At 40.9% G+C, this 19,962-nt stretch overlaps 1 protein-coding gene across 4 annotated transcripts in view; it reads left to right on the forward strand.

The window, feature by feature from the left end:
- Positions 1 to 19,962, forward strand: part of LOC126298936 (filamin-A) — a 496,221-nt gene that overhangs the window by 286,947 nt on the left and 189,312 nt on the right. For all 4 annotated transcript variants that reach the window (XM_049990534.1, XM_049990536.1, XM_049990533.1 and 1 more), the window contains 2 exons: positions 3,292 to 3,422; positions 6,653 to 6,788. In XM_049990534.1, coding sequence (XP_049846491.1) covers positions 3,292 to 3,422; positions 6,653 to 6,788 — 267 coding nt within the window. The remainder of the gene's footprint in view (positions 1 to 3,291; positions 3,423 to 6,652; positions 6,789 to 19,962) is intronic.

Consider the following 19,962-nt stretch of genomic DNA (forward strand, 5'->3'; position numbering starts at 1 on the left):
TTTCGTGCGTGTAGGAATTTCTGAAAATTTAAAGTATACAACATTCCACCTTAATCTGACTAGTTTGCAGTTCCCTTATTTTTTTCCTATTTGGTTTTTTGAGCTAATTTTTGTCATGGTTAAATTGTGATTTTAATCTGTATGTGCACTTGGGAACACTTTGCATTTGTCGCATCTTGCACAAATTTATACTTCACTTTGACGTAGCAGAGTTTACACAGATTTAAAGTAACATGTTTGCACAGTCTGTGTGTCCTTGGTTCAGTTTGAGTTTAGAGTTCTGTGTCTAGTTGTGACATATTGGCCACAGACTCAGGCACAAAAGTCAAAGTCAAGGAGGATAAAAAGTAAACATAAATTGTATTCCTTTAACCCACCCTTCCATAGATTATCTAAGTGTTTGAATTCATGTACTGAAAGTACCTATATTATATTGTGAGGTAACAAGTCTGTAGGTTCACAGTATGAAAATAATTGTTTTATTTCAGTGATTATTGGGATAGATAAACTCGAACATGTAGCGGAGAAAGCTGCTTTGAGTAACAGATTTACTTAAATTTGTTAGAATTAACAAATGGGGGTCCACTTGCATACAAACTGCCTGATCACATTCATGTCCGTATCCACAAAAATAAAATTTTCTAAACCGTTTTGGTACACTCAAACTCTGGTGCCAGGATTGCCACTGTCTTATATTTTTGTGGAGTGAAGTCAGACCTCATAATTTACATTCCATTGACTTAGAAAAAGAGGCTGATTGTAATCAAATTTTTATACAACATAGGCTGTCGTATATTTGATATATTCCGTAAGTTGCAACTTCCTGTCATAACTAATGAAACTGAATATGTGTAATTTTCTTCATGATATTTCCACAATATTGTGAAATCAAATAGTAATTTTAAAAGTTGTCATCACACATTATATGCTGTTTAAAGTCAGCCATATAGTTAATTTGTCAAATAAACATTACCTCACCATAATGTTTAAACATGTTAATGCTCTACACTTCTTAGTGTAATAAGTTATGCATTCAGTACCTGCAAATATATTTAAAAGGAACATTAATACAGTTACTGATTTTATACCAAACATTAATGTAAATAGCAGCCAGGCTGTGAAGTGAGGATTTCAGTGGATAGAGTATCATAGTAGAGCTGTTGGCTAGTTTTGTAGCAGCTTGTGGTAACTGCACAAGTGATTTCTTTCATTGTACATGAAATGGGAATAGCAAAGTCATAATTTAGATGCTGGTATGACAGAAGCAGGATGCATGTGCAAATGTGTGCAAAACTAGGAAGAAGGGTGTGTCTTCATCTTTAGCCCTTACAGATGTCCACAGCACATCTACCATTCTCATGACACTGTGCATTGAGGCCAATACAGGGTGACTCCATCCTAAATGGGTAGTAGTAGTGATTAAAAAGAAAAATAATTATTAATGTATATTGTGTATAACCTTAGTAGATGATGAAAATTGTAAAGCTGACACTCTGCTTTAATTTTAGTGACAAAGTAATTATTATTGTAGATGTCCATAAATAGACCCCTAGATATTCACATCAACATGGGCTCCATGAAGTAGCTCTTACTGCAGAATATATCCACATCTGTGCAGACATCTACTGACTGTCTTTCTTTTCCTTTGAGAGTTATTGACAGGGCTGAATACTGTAGAAAGTTTAAGATATCCTATGTATCTTCAGTGTGTAATTCACACTACTATTATAGGCCAGATTGTGTGGTAGAATGTGTAGGACTTGAGCTTTGCACCAAAGGGAGGTGAATCAGATCTGGTCTCAACTGTGACTCTAGATGAACAACTGTTCGTGTGACACCACAGCTAGTGTGGGTATGGTATAAAAGTAACGCAAAAGTAGGCAAAACCAGATACTTTGTTCAGATTAAAAAGCAACTCAAAGTCCAAGAACACACTCAACAGATGTTACATAATCGAGACACAAAGGATTCATTGTTTTACAGCTACATCCTTCACCACTCTCCTCTTCTGCACAGATTATGCATATATATGCATAATATAAAAATTAGTAAAAACTATACTTTTACAAATATGTAAAATGTATTTTGATGAAGCCAGTTTCATGGTAAACATGCTAAAGGGCCAATATATAAACATATACGGACATATAAATAGAAACAATAATAAAAAATAGATCTGGCCACAATCAGGGTGATGAAATGCCAGTTGTGAGTCAATATAATAATAATCAAAACTCAATGTAAAAAAAAAAAACATATTTCACTATCTGATGATAAAGTTGGAACACACATTTACAAGGTGCATCGAATTCTGGATAGCGACTACTGTAAAAAGATGCTTATAAAAGCTCTCCATCCTCTACTAGACTGCACGTGTGTAGTATATAGGAGTTTAATCCCCTTACAATCACTGTGGTAATGTTTTTAATGCTGAAGTGCAGTGTTTACCCCAAACAAACTATCTCTCTCTTAATTGCTTCATAATGATATATCTTGACATCTCGAAATAAGTTTGGTATCTCACTTTTAATAACTTGGGGCCACACTGGTTCCTTAATATGAACAGAAAAGGATAGCTTTTACTGATAATCATAACGCGAATTGTTGTATATTCTGTGATGTTTTCATATTTTCACTTTCAAAATGTATTGTCAGTTTATTATATTATGCTGTGAGTAATCCAACTACAACTTGCTTCAAATTTTGCAGTGAATAGGGAAAATACTGAAATCAATCAAATGATTCCCTGTATCATTAAAGATTTCTGTCAAATAATATTTCCATGTTTTCCTCTTTCGAGAATACTCAGTGGCTATCACTAATAGCATTCTCTGTTTCATTGCTGACTATAATTTATGTAACTTTAGATTATGTTGTTAACTGGCTCTTAACAGTACAGTGCACACTTAGTTACTCATTGCTTTACTTTTTTATTGGTAACAGGTGCCCCAATTTACCCTTTAGCATAGAAACGTTGAAATCGGTTTTATTAAATGTGGTATCCCTTTAAAAGCCAAAACCTTGTATTACTAACCTTTTAATATGAAGAGAATAACATGGCCTTAATATGACAATTATTCTCAAACATTCATCAGACCACTATACTTTTACAGAAGTAATTGTGTTGAAAACTATGCAGTTTAAATTGTGGTGAGAGATTTAAAGTTGCTTTTATACTGCTCACTTCATCAAATTCAATGACGTTTATTGTGATAGTGGTGTATGTTCTAGAAAATTGATAGTTGTTTATTTCATATATTATTTGCATTCATTCTTATTTTTGTGGTGCAGGCTGAGAAATGTAAGATAACTGAAGGCATTCAGCGAGTCCTGACAAGTGGAGAAGAGTACTGCATAACAGTAAATGCTAAAAATGCTGGATATGGTGCAGTAACTTGCCGTATTCGATCAACTTCTGGAAGGTAAGTACATAGAATAAAAATAGTTCCTTTAGTTCAGAATAGAACTGTACTCTCAATACATAATGCAGAAGGGAGAAATTGAATAGGCTGTACAGAGGTCATTCTAGAGAAAACAGTAATAACTTTATTTGCAGTATCCAGGAAATGGTCTTATGCCATAATCGTCACTGTGTGATAAATATCTCTTACATGATGCAGAAATAGGTGTACTTGTTACCATCTGGGAGAAACTCTTTATTTAAAATGTAAATTATGTATTACATTGTATATACAAGAGTGTTTTACATAATGTAGTGACGAAATCATTCCAACTTTAGTGTCACTATATTCTGAGAATAGCTCCCTGCTTTTTTTTATTAGCACTAGAGGGATTTGGCTAATGATATTTGCCTATCTGTACACATAGGGAATTTTTGGTATACATTAACCTTTCTTCTTGGAGGGAAATCATGCTGAAGGTTTGAGGCAAGATGTGGAGAACTGCCTCACTGTAGGCAGAGGCAGATCTCGGGCTAAGTTGGCACTGCTGAACATGACTAAGATAGCACATCCAGATTTCTGTATCATTCCTTCACAAGCTCTTCCGTGCTGGGGCTATTAATACTTTCTCCCACTACCACCTTGCTGACTGGTGCTTTCTTTTTAGAATAACTTAACTTTATATTCACCTGTTCTGAGACTTTAGTTTTTATTCCTTTTTTTCTTTAGCTCCCTGCCTTGTACACCCAAACTTATTTCATGATATTTAGAAATACTTCCTTGAGAGTTTTGAGTGGATTACTGTTTCATAATAAAAATGATACAATCTGTACATTTTACAAAGTGAGACCACAATTGGACAAATGCTATTTTTTGCTATGTTCAAAGCAGTGCAGGTACTTTATATGTAAAAAAAAAAAAAAAAAAAAAAAAACCTAAACACAGCAAACATTCCAACTGAAAATTGCAACAAAGCAGATTATGTAATCATAAGTTATGCTTGAACTTTAAAGCTTGTTTCCGTTCAGATTAGGATTCTGACAAGAAACACATAATCAGACACAATAAATATGAACATTAAGCAGTATATTTCCTGCCATACATAAATTGTGCCGGGAGAAAGTGACAAAAGTTCAGAGGTATATTGTTTGTACAGTAGGTACATTGACCAGTTGTTTTGTGTGTTAGTGTGTTTAATTTCTACCTCTGTTCTATCATGAATGAATAATATTACTGGCCATTTACATCACATAGTGATCCATTTTTACCACTGAAAAGATCTGAATTTTGAAGTAATGTTCAAAAGACCCAATCAAAAAGTGCTTCATGGCATCAGTAACTCATAACATAAATTTCTTGATGCATACATGTAAACTGCTGTCATATGATTGAAATATAGTTGTATATAGTAAAATATTCATCAGACAAATTTCCCAGTGAAATAAGTTACTAGCCAGTGCAAGCATTGAGAATCATCTTGACTTGGGAGCTTGAAGTAATGCAGTGTAAGAAGGTTGCCAGTTTGTAGAATAAGAGACAACTATACTGTTGAATAGCAAATTTAGTAGTGTTTCATTCTAAATTGGACTGCATGGCCGAAGTTGCCTTTTGTTACTTAATGACTGCTATTATTCACTGGGAATATGATGTGTTAATATAAGATTGTACCAGTTTTACTGTTTTGTCAGACTTTTCCTCTGGTTAATTCAGAAATAAATGAAATATTCTCTTTTCTGGGATCTTCACAACAAACGCTGGGCAAACATATGAGCTTCTTACTTGGAGTGGTTAGCCATTGCACTAAGAATCACCTAAACAAAGACACATCATTTTACTCTCATTGTCGCACTAATATTGTAGTGTATTTAATAGAGAAAGAAAATAGTTATTTGTGCTTTTCATAGAATCTTCCTGATTTTTAAGATGCTGATGTTGAAAGAAATGTAACTGATTAGCATTTATGTAGTAAATAAAATTATAGAATACTATTGATCTTCATAGTGGATATGTTACATCTAACTATGGTAATAATACTAAAGTGCAATTCTAATGCACTGGCGGACAGAGATCTTGTACGCATTTTAGAAATACGTGAGCCACTTGACTTCATCTTCAGAAGATAGTGTAATATATTTGTACTACAGGAAGGAAGGAAAAGTCTTATCATTTACAATCAATTTAATGACAAAGATCACTTATACTATCAGTGCAATGATAGTAGTAAGGATATTTTGATAAAATAATTTTTCTTCATAAGAGAGAACATAAATTATGGATATCATTAATCTTGAACTTTGGGATTGTGCTATTGTTTGCAGCATATAAATACAGAGCAAGTGAAGTGTGTTAATTATTTTTGAAGGTTCTTAGCTGATACTATTTAATAAAGTAAGACTAAATGTAATATGCGAGGGTTGGAACTTAAATAGTGGCAACTATTTATTCACAACCGATAAAAGTGAGTTACATGTTTGTACCTGTTACTGTCCTTCAGAGTTGTCACCAGTGTTGTTTACAACCCATTTCCAGTGATGTGGAAGGTGTAGTACATTGTTAGTAGAGCCTGTTCTGTTGATTGTGCAAATGGAGTGGTATACTGCATGTCGAATCTCTGGAACAGTTCTGAAGCGAATGCCCCGAAGTGGTTCCTTCATCTACGGAATCAAATCAAAGTCACAAGGACTTAAGTCGGGGGAGTATGTTGGATGGTACAGTACTTCCCAGTCCCATCGACCGAACAGAGCAGCCACAGTTTGCACTGTATGTGCCCACGCATTGTCATGCAAAATGATAGGTGGGTTGTGCAGAAAGTGTCGCCACTTTTTTTGCAAAGCTGGTCGCAGGTGATGTCCCAAAAATTAACAGTAATACTGTGCATTGACGGTCTGCCGTGGAGGAATGTAGTACGTTACGATAACACCATCACAGTTGTACATGAGAATCACCATAACTTTAGACCACTCCATTTGCACCATCAACAGAACAAACTCTGCTAACGGTATACTACCCCTTCCACATAGCTGGCAATGGGTTCTACACAATGCTGGTGACTACGTTGAAGGACAGTAACAGGTGCAACATATGTAATTCTTTTGTATTGGTTGTGAGTAAGTAATTGACACTATTTAAGCTCCAACCCTTGTATATTCACAATTTTATCCTATTATGTTGACATTTTTTATGTCTGCTAGTATCTACAAAAATGTACTTTCTAGGATACCTTTTGACCAGTTAAACTGAATATGTTACAGTGACTTGGATATAGACATTGAGGATAATGGTGATGGAACATTTAGTATCTATTACACTGTAAAAGATGCAGGGGATTATACACTCAGTGTCAAATTTGGTGGCCAGCCTGTTCCTGATGGTTTCTACACTTTTACAGTAAGTACACTCATATGTCTAATTATGGGTAAAAATAAAGACTGGTAACCTATGCATTTCATTCTGTGATGCTGAAACAGTTTCACAAAGTGTGGATAAGTAATGACAAATATGAGCTTGGTTTTCTGAATGTCTTTGATTTAACAAAGTAACTTTCTCAAGTGAATTGTAATGGCAGTGAATGGTAACAAGGCATGTTTAAATGATTAATGATGAATCAAAGCATTGTTCCTGATTTAACATAACAAACAGGAAGATCATCACTTAGGTACTTATTGTGATGTTTCGTTCTAAGTGTATGTCATAAACAGTTCGAATAGATAGAGAAAGAAGCAATTTTTACCTTTCTGCTTCTGCTTCCTGCAGTCTCTGGTATGCAGTTCCATTGTTTGGCTGTAGTCTGTAGCTTTACTGTCCACTGATGAAACATAATGGGCAAATACTTATAGACAATAAGTGAATATCAAAGCAGTTTTTACTGTGGATTTGCCGGCCGTGGTGGTCTAGTGGTTCTAGGCGCGCAGTCCGGAACCGCGCGACTGCTAAGGTCGCAGGTTCGAATCCTGCCTCGGGCATGGATGTGTGTGATGTCCTTAGGTTAGTTAGGTTTAAGTAGTTCTAAGTTCTAGGGGACTGATGACCACAGATGTTAAGTTCCATAGTGCTCAGAGCCAATTTACTGTGGATTTTTTTTCTGTTTCACAAAGCATTGGATTTATATTTTCTGTGGAAGTATAGGAAGGGTTTAAATGTGTAGTACGAAAGGTGTTGATTTGTAAATAAAGGCGAGGCCTTTTAAATTGCAGTAGTTCATAAAAGTTTAACAACCGTTTACAATTTCAGGGCAGACTGGACTATGGTTTTTGATAATAATGTCATTCAATAAACATGATACCAGCAATGGTCAGAATGATGTAACTTATTAATGACAACCTGCATTTCAGGGTGCAATTTCTGTTTTAAACAGTTGTTACTTCACATCATTCATCTATGTGCAATATAGAGGTTTACTGTTTGTTTTTTCAAGGTACTGCAAGCACAGTGACCTATTTTGGCAGTCAGAAGGTTAACCAAAGTACTGTAAAGACACCATTAACGGTCTGTTTTCTCTCCCTCGCTCTTTTCTTTATGGTGAAAAGACCGCAACTTTCATATATTTTACAAGTATTTATTTATTAAAAACAAATTTTTGTTATTTTAAGCCACAATAATGGAAACTGGTTCATAGTAAGAAAGTAAGTGTTAAGGAAACTAATGTGATTTGTGTGCTTTTCACAACTTTTTTTTATCACAAAGTGATTGACTATTTCATTAAGATAATCTTTGTGTCTGCTGGTTCCAGGCAGTTGGGAATTAAATATTTGTCAATCACACACAACAGCAAAAAAAGTGGAAAAATGTCAATACAAGATCTCTTTCTGTGTACTGGAGGAACAGAGACCCTACAGTCTTACAGTTAGAAAATTTAAAGACTGAAAATAGTGACGGTGAGGGAGCTATCTGAATATTGGAGATTACTTTGGTTTCACCTTTCTGACAGTGGATAGTTTTGTCATGAGTGCCTTTACATACAAAAGGACAGTGCTTGATTTGTAAAAAAATGTAGTTCTGGTATTGGGGCCTTCCATGGGGTGTTTTCGAAATTTATATGCCTTAAAATGTTATTTTAACACTCTTCTGAGCATTTTAAAAGTGTGAAAGCAATGTTTGTTTTACATTGCTTCAACTGCAGCAAAAGCTCTAAAATACCACATCTCAAAATTTGCAGTTCTGATTTTTTAAATTTATTTATTTACTTTCATCAGAGGTACCAGTACAGCATACTGGCGTGTACCGTCACAAATTGAGCACTGTGAAAGGATACTGATAGTCACAAAATTGTCAGTGATTGAGCAGTTATTTAAACGGATCTGTGCAAGCCTTAGGAACACACTTCAAACAGCAATATGAGAGTACTTTTATACCTATTCTCATGACAAGCTAACAAACTGGCATTGAATAATGCACAAAAAAATTTATGTAAAGGTGCAGGATTTGATGAGAGGATTCGCATGCCAAAATGTAGTACATATTCTTTCTTACTTTATTTACTACTTGGATAGCAGATTAGCACTCATTTCAAATTTACATCATAATGTCTCGGACAGGTCGGAAAAAAGTTTCGTGTCACTATATTGATGTAGTTTATTGTAAGTGGCGAGTAGAGGTTTTACGTGCACTGCCCTTGTCGTGCGTCGAGGTACTGTACGTGTAGGACAGATCGTTTCGAAATATTAAAAAATACGCAGTCGTGTGAGGAGCATTTATTCTGGAACTCGTCACAGTCGCAGTTTCACTAAGTTAGTAGTTACCGATCGGTCTCAGTCGAAGCTCGGATGTCAAAAAGAATTACACGGGGCACCCGTTTAGTCAGTCGCCTTACAGTGTTAGAATGTAAGGAAAGGGTTCACCAATCTTAATGCTATTTCGTTCACTGTCATGGCGGTACAGCTCCGCCCGTGCCCCGAGTTACGTAGAAACTTGCGATTTAACGTCTTGTGAAGTGGCGCTCGCTAAGTACGCAGGGCTTGTCAGGAGTGGAAATATTGCCGAGTACGAGAAGAAATCGAGTGAGCAACTTGAAGCCGAACCCCCAGGCCTTCGAACTACAGGAGAGAAGCCTGTGGCGAGGAAGCTGTGATGGAGTGGACGCTAGGTTTGCTGTGCGCTGAGTGGTGGCGAGGGCCACCTCGGCTGTCGCGATGTGCACCGACGACGACGACGTCGGCGGCGGCGGTGGCGCGGTGGTGGTGGCGGAGACGTTGGTGGCTGGTGTGCCTCCCGGGTGCCCCGCCCTATGGCGCGCGGATTCCTTGCGCATATAAGGCGGGCGGGCGTGTCTCTGGCGGCTGCCGGGAGGGGATCTTTGTTTCGTGATAGCGCGATTGTGTGCAGTGCGCCGCCAACCGCCGCCGCGGAACCAGCTTGCTTGTGAGTACGATGCACGTGCTGCCGGGCGAGCGCGCTTTTCAAACACTGCGCGTTCGCGCACTTGTCTACCCCACTAGCACGTTTTCTCGCACGCGTGCATTTCGCTCGCTGTGACCTGCGCGCACTGCGAACCTTGGAGTTTCACTGCCGCAGAGACGACTGTGTTGCTGTCCGCCTCTGTGCTCAAGTGTCTGGCCGCTCCACTAAGTACTACACGGGAAGGGAAATCACAGTATGCCACAACCTTCACGCTCTGTCAAAACACTTGGTGTACTTACATACGGAAACCGATCTTCTCGCTGCGGACACGCAGTTAGCTACTCGCCAGTCTGCGACGGAATGTGACGTGTGTTGGCCATCGTCGTGTAAACCCTGGGGAGAGTGGCGAAACTGTGACAGTACGACGTTCTTTACCTACTGCGTCAAAGCTTTTAACCTGCAAAACATACACGCTCACAAACAGACACGCACGCATGCATGTACACCAGCGCACGCCTTCTCCAAAAGCGGCTTTTTACACATGCGGCCGCGCTGGCGGCGTATTTATAAGTGTGTGCACGCGTGGTCCCAGTAGCGTCGCCCCTCTCCTAGGGGGCTGCGCCTCGAAGCGTGCGTGCTGGCGCCCCCTACCTCTGTGTATCACTTGACAGGTGTTACTACTCATATCTTGACACATTCATTCTCCCCATTTTTTTCCCTGCGCGTTTGTCTACGGCATACTTGGCTCTAGCCGCTGGTGGCTTGGCTCCGTGTCACGGAAAAGATAGCGCGGCTATCCCAGTCAGCAACTCGTGACGCTCTACTGGGGAATTAGTTTTATTCGGTGCCCAGTGCCATAGGGCTAGGAGGGAGCTTGTGCTACACCTGAGATCTGCGGCTGTTGCGCACTCTTGTTTCAGTTTAGTTTAGTTCAAACGTTGCACCGGACCAAATAATCCTGTCTTTCAGGGTAATTCGTAGAGCAGCCGAAGAAAAAAAGAAAAACGAAAAATCATTTCGCTTTTGTCATGTCACGACCATGTACTCGCTGGAGGCAGTCTACGTGAACTAAAATCACAGAAAGTAAAGCAATGTGCGAAATACTAAACTTTTTTTTCCCTAATTATTTGTCATGTCATATCAGTTTACTGGTAAATAAGTGAATGGCCTAGTTGTTGCTGCGGTTGAATATTAGACACTAAGGTCCGTTTTTCGATTCCCGGCATCTTCAGAATTTCGCAGATTTTAGAAGGCGTGGGATGGGGTCCTGCTAGCTTCGTGACGTCACATAAGTTGCTCGAGAGAATAAGCAGCGACAAAGTGAAATCGAAACGAAAGGCTTGCATCAAACTGGACACTACGCTGCAGTAATTTATGTATTTAGCTTATTCACGAACTTCGTTGAGATGACTTGAGGGGAGGGATTCGTCTAGAATAATTGGAAGAACCGCTCAGAAACTACATATAAGGTGGCTACAGCAAAGTAGTAACGTTTAACAAACATGCCGCGAAATCACTAGTTAACGGCTTTTCTCAAAAGATCGGCATCTTGTTTTATCTGCTCGTGAATGAGCACTTTACTTTTTTCTAAGGAAAAAAGGTTACGACAAACACATTTTATTCTGCCAAATTAATTACAAAATAAGAATAACAGTAGAAAGAACTCTCATTCCGTTCATTATGTTATAAGGTCATCTGTCAGAACTAGCTGACCAAATTTTGTTACTTAAGGAGTACTTGTGCTCAAATTCCAGCCCAGTTGTCGTATTTTAAGCTTTTCCCAGTCTCAAAGCAGTGTGTTTAGATAGTTATCTCAACAATGCCATATGCGATAACATCTCTCATTGTCGTAATTTCTTCCAACCGGACTTGAGTTTTGTGTCAAGTGATACTAATTGACGATTGAAAGACAGATCATTGCTAAATAATTAAGTCATGCTTTGCAATTTATACTCGAGCCCAAAAGGAAGCAATGGGGCAGGTTCTAAAACGTTTCTGAGGCAATTCAGTACTTCCACAGGGTGAGTTTAAGTGTAGAGTTTGTTCTCCATGTGTTTCGGAAGTGAGAAACTGACGTGTTAGGTAAATTGTTTGACACATTCTCAGAATCTCTGTTGGATGAGCCCCAAAACCTGTTGGGATTTTTTTCAGCGAAGGGTCTAGACTAAGAAGGTGATGATGCTGAACATGTCTAGTAGTGAATCAGAGACTAGAGAGGAAATACAATTACGCAACGCATTATTCTAGAATGCAGCACAGGTGCATGAAAGCATCTTTGGTACAACTTGTGCTGACATATATTTTAAGGGAAGTTTTACTTTCTTACCACATGATTTCAAGCATGAAACTTCATCTTCGAGCGTCAAACCTGATTATATCGTTTATCTTACGGTTTTTCTGAAGTACTCCTACCTTTTTCTGTAGCAAAACAGAACATATTTCCATAATTAAAGCGAAGGTAAGCGCCGGATATGATAGTTGTGACATAGCAAGCAGAATGTGGAAGTCTGGGGAATTTATTTTCTTGTCGACATAGATCAGATCACGTCGCAGATTAATTGGATTTATTGGGCAGGTGTTTGATTTCTATAGATTGTCTTTGTAACCCTGCTGTGGTGAAGCAGTGTGATCCAGAGTTCCCTCTACCCATCCACTCACCACCACGTCATTCTCGGAAAAGGCGAACTACATGGACGTCTCTCTCTCTCTCTCTCTCTCTCTCTCTCTCTCTCTCTCTCTCTCTTATTTCTCCAATGTTATGTAGTCTACATGCAAATGGACATGTAGTTGATGCCCTTTTAAGACACGTACGTTGTGTAGATATAAAAGATGGAGACTGCTGTTTTATTGTTGATAATTTACTATTTTTAAATCCGTAAAAAAATGTTTAATATACTACCGTCCGTTAGATGACGGTCAATTAGAAGAGCGTCTGTGGTTTCTCCGTAAATCGGGACCTGTAGACTTATAGACGACGCTAGGGAATAACGGAGGGAATGAAGGAAGACTTAAGTGTAATGTCCTGTCGATGATGTCGTTAGAACGCAAGCAGAAGCTCTGATTGGGGAACGATGAGAAAGGAAACTGGCCGTGCCCTTTCGCGGGAACCATTGCGGCATCCGCCCTAAAAGATTTAGGGAAATAACAGGAAACCTAAATCAAGACGGCCTCCCGAATGCGAGCGCAGTGTCTTATTACCGCGATCGCCCGATAAGGAGATAGTTGATAGATGTGTTGCATCACTCAAGGAAACGCTCCCCTATTCCTCACCTGCCATAATGTTGTTCTTCATACTAAGAAAATTTTCCACCCTTTTGAACACCGTAGATTGCTATCAGTAAAGTCTTAACTTAAAGGGCAACCCTTGTCGGCATAGTCCACGGTTGTTCTAGCTGAAATGTTACCGTTAGAATCTATTTGAAATAGCACTTTTTTTATTTTTATTTTTTTGCAAGGCTTCAGATATTGAAAGAAAGTGAAAGCCGCGCAGTTCTGTCACGTGGTAAGGATAGATAAAGAAGTAATACTATCACGGTAACGGTAGATTCTGCCCGTGAAACTTGTCCTCCATTATCTTTCACAGAGATTAATCGTTTCAGGAATTTCACATGCGAAATGTTAAACTACTACCTTGGTTTTTTTTCCGGACTTTCTCAAAGATGCAGTCACTGCATAGCTCATGTTATCTACGGTTAAAGGATAATGAATATGACAGAGGACAGTGACTGTAATTATTAAACGGATTGAATTGGGGCAGCAATGAAACGCTGGGTCGTATTCGGGAGTGGTGCGGTTCGCATGCCCGTCCGGCCATCCAGATTTAAACTTCCTGTAGTTTTCCAGAATCACTTACGGCAAATGCCGGAACCACTACTTTGGAAAGGACATATCCTGTTTCCTTCCCCCACCCGAGCTGATGCTCTGTATCTAAGGACCTAGTTCGCGGGACGTTAAGCCATCCTTGAATCTTTCTTCTTTTCTTTGTACTGAACAATCGAAGAAGTCAATCGCATCCACCACAAATTTATTAATAATGTTTCACGCACGGCAGGAATTTAATTCTCATTTACCGAAAGTTCTCGCTAAACTGGAATGAAACAGAGTTCTTCTCAGAGCAGTAATCAGATAACTGTACAGTTAATAGACCACTCAGTTGTATTGACTCTCGTGTTCAAGTATTTTAGAGTTTAGTGCATACTTTCAGGCAAGATTTGTCAACGAGTACGTAAATTCCATCCGTCTTTAGATCTTGCTTTTTCCTGTGTAACGTGCACTCATTGTCTGGCGTGGAAATCAGTTCTCATTTCCTCAATTTCAGCAGCAGAAATTTTTAAGTGACGTTCTGATTTAAAATAAAATGGACGAAGTTTACAGGTTACAAATCTTGATTGCATCGCACATATGACGTGAAAAGTTGTGCGGTACCATGGGTCCGACGTGATTGAGACTTCCCCCTGAATCTGATCTGGAGTACGGAGTTTCCATTCATTGCCAGAATTCCCATACACCGTGCATAACCATCCCACCCTACATCTACACTCCACAAGCCACCTTACGATGTGTAGCGAAGGATACTTTGTGTACAACCGTCACTCCCCCTCCCCCCTCCAACCCCCTATTTTCTGTTACAGCCGCTGGTAGTTCACGGGAAAAACAATAGTCGTTAAGCCTCCGTGTGTGCTTGAATTTCTCTAATTGTATCTTGTTGGTCTTTTCGCGATATGTACGTAGCATGAATCGATATATTCGTTGAGTCTTCTGGCCGGAGTGGCGCTACGGTCTGGAACCGCGCAACCGCTACGGTCGCAGGTTAGAATCCTACCTCGGGCATGGATGTGTGTGATGTCCTTAGGTTAGTTAGGTTTCAGTAGTTCCAAGTTCTAGGGCACTGATGATCCGAGAAGTTAAGTCGAATAGTGCTCAGAGCCATTTGAACCATTTTTAACATACGCTCTTGAAACTTTTAACAGTAAACCTCACCGTGATGCAAAACGCCTTTTTCAGCGTCTGCCACTGTAGTTGACAGAATCTCTGACGCTTTCTTGTTTACTAAATGAACCTGTTACGAAACGCGCCGGTTTTCTTTGGCCTTCTGTATTTTCTATGTCAGTTAAATCAGGTGTGAATCCCACACTGATGAGCAATACTAAAATATTGGTCGAACGAGTGTTTTGTAAGCTATTTCCCTTGTCGACGGATTAAATTTCCTGGTGATTCATCGGATGAATCTTATCTGGCATCTCCCTTACTAGACATTAATTTTATGTGGCCGTTCTATTTCAAATCGGTCCTTAGCATACTTCTAGATATTTTATGCAAGTAACTGCTTCCGGTGATTTTTCTGCAGTTGTGTAATGATGCAATACAGGGTCATTCTGTACATGTATTCGTAAAAAGATACATTTGTTTATGTTGGTAGTCAGCTTACACTCCCTGCACCAAACATCGATTCTCTTCAGGTCTTCCTGCATTTTACTACAGTTTTGTAGAGTTGCGACTTCTGTGTATACTTCTACAGCGGAAGTGCCAACAAGTTGGGAACCAACAAGGCTGGGCTGCCATCGGTGTAATGGCGGCGAGAAGAGACCAGGTCACTGGCTGTCTAATGCCAACTACTTTACACGGTACTCTATAGTATGTCTGGGTTACAGTTTGTCTACAGCTTGATAATAGTGATCTTAACAGGAATCACTGTGGATACGAGAGCAAAGTGGAGAGAAATTCCTATATTCCTATCGGTAGAGAGAGGCTGAATGAAAAGTATCTGGCCGCGCGAAGTGTCCGCGAGGTTTGAGGCGCCTTACACGGATTGTGCGGCGCCTCCCGCCGGAGGTTCGAGTCCTCCCTCGGTCGCGCGCATTTTTGGAAGATCTGTCACAAAACGCAAAGATGATGATGATGATGATGATGATGATGATGTCGTGTGGCTAGGACCTCCCGTCGGGTAGACCATTTGCCTGGTGCAAGCCTTTCGAGTTGACGCCACTTCGGCGACTTGCGCGTCGATGGGGATGAAATGATGATGATTAGGACAACACAGCACACAGTCCCTGAGCGGAGAAACTCTCCGACCCAGCCGGCTATTGAACCTGGGCCCTTAGGACTGACATTCTGTAGCGCTGACCACTCAGCTACCGGGGGAGGACAAACGCAAAGAAATTTTAGTTGTGTGTAAAGACTGTTAGTCGCAGCAAAATTATCGCCCAGTCACTCGTGGACGAAGCAGGAACTGGAATTGAGAGTAGCAAAGCAAAAGCTGCAATGCAGAAGTCTTTTAAAATGTTCCTTTAGGAAGGAAAATCCAAGAGTATTGTCCCAGTTTAATTCTCGTACCACTGATAAGATGAGTGGAACAGATATCAGTGTCAGTGGCGTTGAGAAACAGCTGACATCGTTAAAATTGAACAAATCCCCAGGGCCCTAAAGAATCTCTGTGAGTTTCTGTACGCAGTTTGCGGCTGAGTTGAACCCTCCTTCATCTACAATGTATCATAGATGCCTCGAACAAACAACCGTGCCCATTAGCGGGAATAAAGCACAGGTCACACCCGTCTACAAGAAAGATAGAAGAGATCCAATATCCTTGGCATCGATCTGTTAGTAGAACCTTAGAACATACTATGAGCTCAAACAGAATGAGGCATCTCGAATAGAACGAGCTCCATCATGCCAACCAGCAAGGTTTGCATTTGACTCAGTACCCCACCTAGCCTTATTACCAAAAGTCCGATCACATGGGGTGCCAGACGAAATATGCGACTCGACTGAGGATTTATGGGTAGAAAATACGCAGCATGATACCTAGGACGGAGAGTCATCGACAAATGTAGAAGTAATTTCGGGTGTACCGCAGGGAAATGTGTTGGGTCCCTTGCTGTTCGTGTTGTATATTAATGATCTTGCGGACAAAATTAATAGTAACGTCAGACTCCTCGCAGACGATAGTTACCTACAACGAAATACAATATGAACGAAGATGTACAAATGTTCAGTCAAATCTTGATAAGATATCAAAGTAGTGCAAAGATTGGTAATTGGTTTCAATTGTTGAGAAATACAATAAAATAATTCACTTCACAAAACGGAAAACATAGTGTTGTTCAAATGTGTGTGAAAAATCTTATGAGACTTAACTGCTAAGGTCATCAGTCCCTAAGCTTACACACTACGTAACCTAAATTATACTAAGGAGACACACACACACACACACACACACACACACACACACACACACACACACACACACACGTGCGCGCCCGCGCCCGAGGGAGGATTCGTACCTCCGCCAGGATCAGCCGCACAGCCCAGGACTACAGCGCCTGAGACTGCTCGGCTAATCCTTAGTATTCTTTGAATATAATATCATTGCGTCTATGTTGTAATCTGTAAACTCGTGTAAACACCTTGGCGTAATACACTCCTGGAAATTGAAATAAGAACACCGTGAATTCATTGTCCCAGGAAGGGGAAACTTTATTGACACATTCCTGGGGTCAGATACATCACATGATAACACTGACAGAACCACAGGCACATAGACACAGCCAACAGAGCATGCACAATGTCGGCACTAGTACAGTGTATATCCACCTTTCGCAGCAATGCAGGCTGCTATTCTCCCATGGAGACGATCGTGGAGATGCTGGATGTAGTCCTGTGGAACGGCTTGCCATGCCATTTCCACCTGGCGCCTCAGTTGGACCAGCGTTCGTGCTGGACGTGCAGACCGCGTGAGACGACGCTTCATTCAGTCCCAAACATGCTCAATGGGGGACAGATCCGGAGATCTTGCTGGCCAGGGTAGTTGACTTACACCTTCTAGAGCACGTTGGGTGGCACGCGATACATGCGGACGTGCATTGTCCTGTTGGAACAGCAAGTTCCCTTGCCGGTCTAGGAATGGTAGAACGATGGGTTCGATGACGGTTTGGATGTACCGTGCACTATTCAGTGTCCCCTCGACGATCACCAGAGGTGTACGGCCAGTGTAGGAGATCGCTCCCCACACCATGATGCCGGGTGTTGGCCCTGTGTGCCTCGGTCGTATGCAGTTCTGATTGTGGCGCTCACCTGCACGGCGCCAAACACGCATACGACCATCATTGGCACCAAGGCAGAAGCGACTCTCATCGCTCAAGACGACACGTCTCCATTCGTCCCTCCATTCACGCCTGTCGCGACACCACTGGAGGCGGGCTGCACGATGTTGGGGCGTGAGCGGAAGACTGCCTAACGGTGTGCGGGACCGTAGCCCAGCTTCATGGAGACGGTTGCGAATGGTCCTTGCCGATACCCCAGAAGCAACAGTGTCCCTAATTTGCTGGGAAGTGGCGGTGCGGTCCCCTATGGCACTGCGTAGGATACTTCGGTCTTGGCGTGCATCCGTGCGTCGCTGCGGTCCGGTCGCAGGTCGACGGGCACGTGCACCTTCCGCCGACCACTGGCGACAACATCGATGTACTGTGGAGACCTCACGCCCCACGTGTTGAGCAATTCGGCGGTACGTCCACCCGGCCTCCCGCATGCCCACTATACGCCCTCGCTCAAAGTCCGTCAACTGCACATACGGTTCACGTCCACGCTGTCGCGGCATGCTACCAGTGTTAAAGACTGCGATGGAGCTCCGTATGCCACGGCAAACTGGCTGACACTGACGGCGGCGGTGCACAAATGCTGCGCAGCTAGCGCCATTCGACGGCCAACACCGCGGTTCCTGGTGTGTCCTCTGTGCCGTGCGTGTGATCATTGCTTGTACAGCCCTCTCGCAGTTTCCTGAGCAAGTATGGTGGGTCTGACACACCGGTGTCAATGTGTTCTTTTTTCCATTTCCAGGAGTGTACTTGTCACATAGGCTCAGTTGTGGGTAAATTAGTAGGAGACTTCGGTTTATTGTTAGAATACTGGGGAAATGCAATCGGTCTGCAAAGGAGACTGCTTACAAATCACTAGTGCGATCTATTCTAGAATATTGCTAACATGTGTGGGACCCATACCAAACAGCAGTAGCATGGAGTATTGAACGTATACAGGGAAGGGCAGCACGAATGGTCACAGGTTTATTTGACCCGCAGGACATTGTCACACATGTTAAAATAATTTAAATGGACACACTGAAGAAGATAGGTGGAAATTATGCCGAGAATGTCTATTAATGAAGTTCCAAGAACCGGCTTTAAATGACTCTTAGGAATAAAGCATACTACAGTCCCCCACAAATCTCTCCCATAGGAATCGCGAGGACAAGATTAGGTTAATTACAGCACGCACAGAGGCATTTAAAGAATTATTCTGCCCCCGCTCCATACGTGAATGAAACGGAAAGAGTCCTACTAACTGATACACTGGGACGGAACCTCTAACATGCACTTTAAAGCGGTTCGCGGAGTATAGATGTAGATGTACGCCCACTTAAGTTCCCCGCAAAGATGTCACGAGACTTAGTATAGGTCGTCCGACCTTCACCCATTCTGAATTTAAAAAAACAACAATTCTAAACATATTAGCATTGTTATGTACCTAATTTGTGATAAAAAGTTCATTTACATCTCTGCTCTGTGTTATAATACTCACAAACAATTAGTTTCTGCCTTGCATGGATTCTTCCACTTATTTCAAGTGGTTTAGGAACAACATATTGAAACCGCCAGAAGTTGCTATATCAATCGGTTTTTTTAGTCGCGACTAACTTCAATCGTAGATTATCGTCAGATCGACAGTATTATATAGCATGAAAGGGCAGCTGGTTTATATTTCACACACAAAAGCTTTCTGTTAATGCTTTCTTACGGTATATGCATGTAGAATTTGTTTTCAACTAGAGTATTCACAAATAGAAACAATTTTTTATGCCTTCTTGACACATGTGGTTTCCGTACTTTACAATATAGCTGTTGTTCTTTTATACCAGTAGCAGTTGTTTGCGGGAGTCAGGATTGGTTAAATGAATTTATGTTCTCACTAAAAACAGTCACTCATAAATGAATGATTTTTGTAAGACCAGACAAGTACGCTAAAAATTTCCACTTAGAGATGCATCTGGTTTTGAAGTGTAGCAGCGTTTATTGTTATTTCGCTCGTATTCCAGCACTATTGTTGTTTACATCTACGTAATGCATACTTGAAGTGAAGTGGCAGGGGTGTACTGACGGGATGTCGAGAAAAACGCTGGGAATGAAAGACTGCCTAAGAAAGAACCAGAAGACGTGCGAGAGTTCTCCTACCCCTC

This window comes from Schistocerca gregaria, chromosome X (assembly GCF_023897955.1).
Source record: "Schistocerca gregaria isolate iqSchGreg1 chromosome X, iqSchGreg1.2, whole genome shotgun sequence".
NCBI classification, from domain to species: Eukaryota; Metazoa; Arthropoda; class Insecta; order Orthoptera; family Acrididae; genus Schistocerca; species Schistocerca gregaria.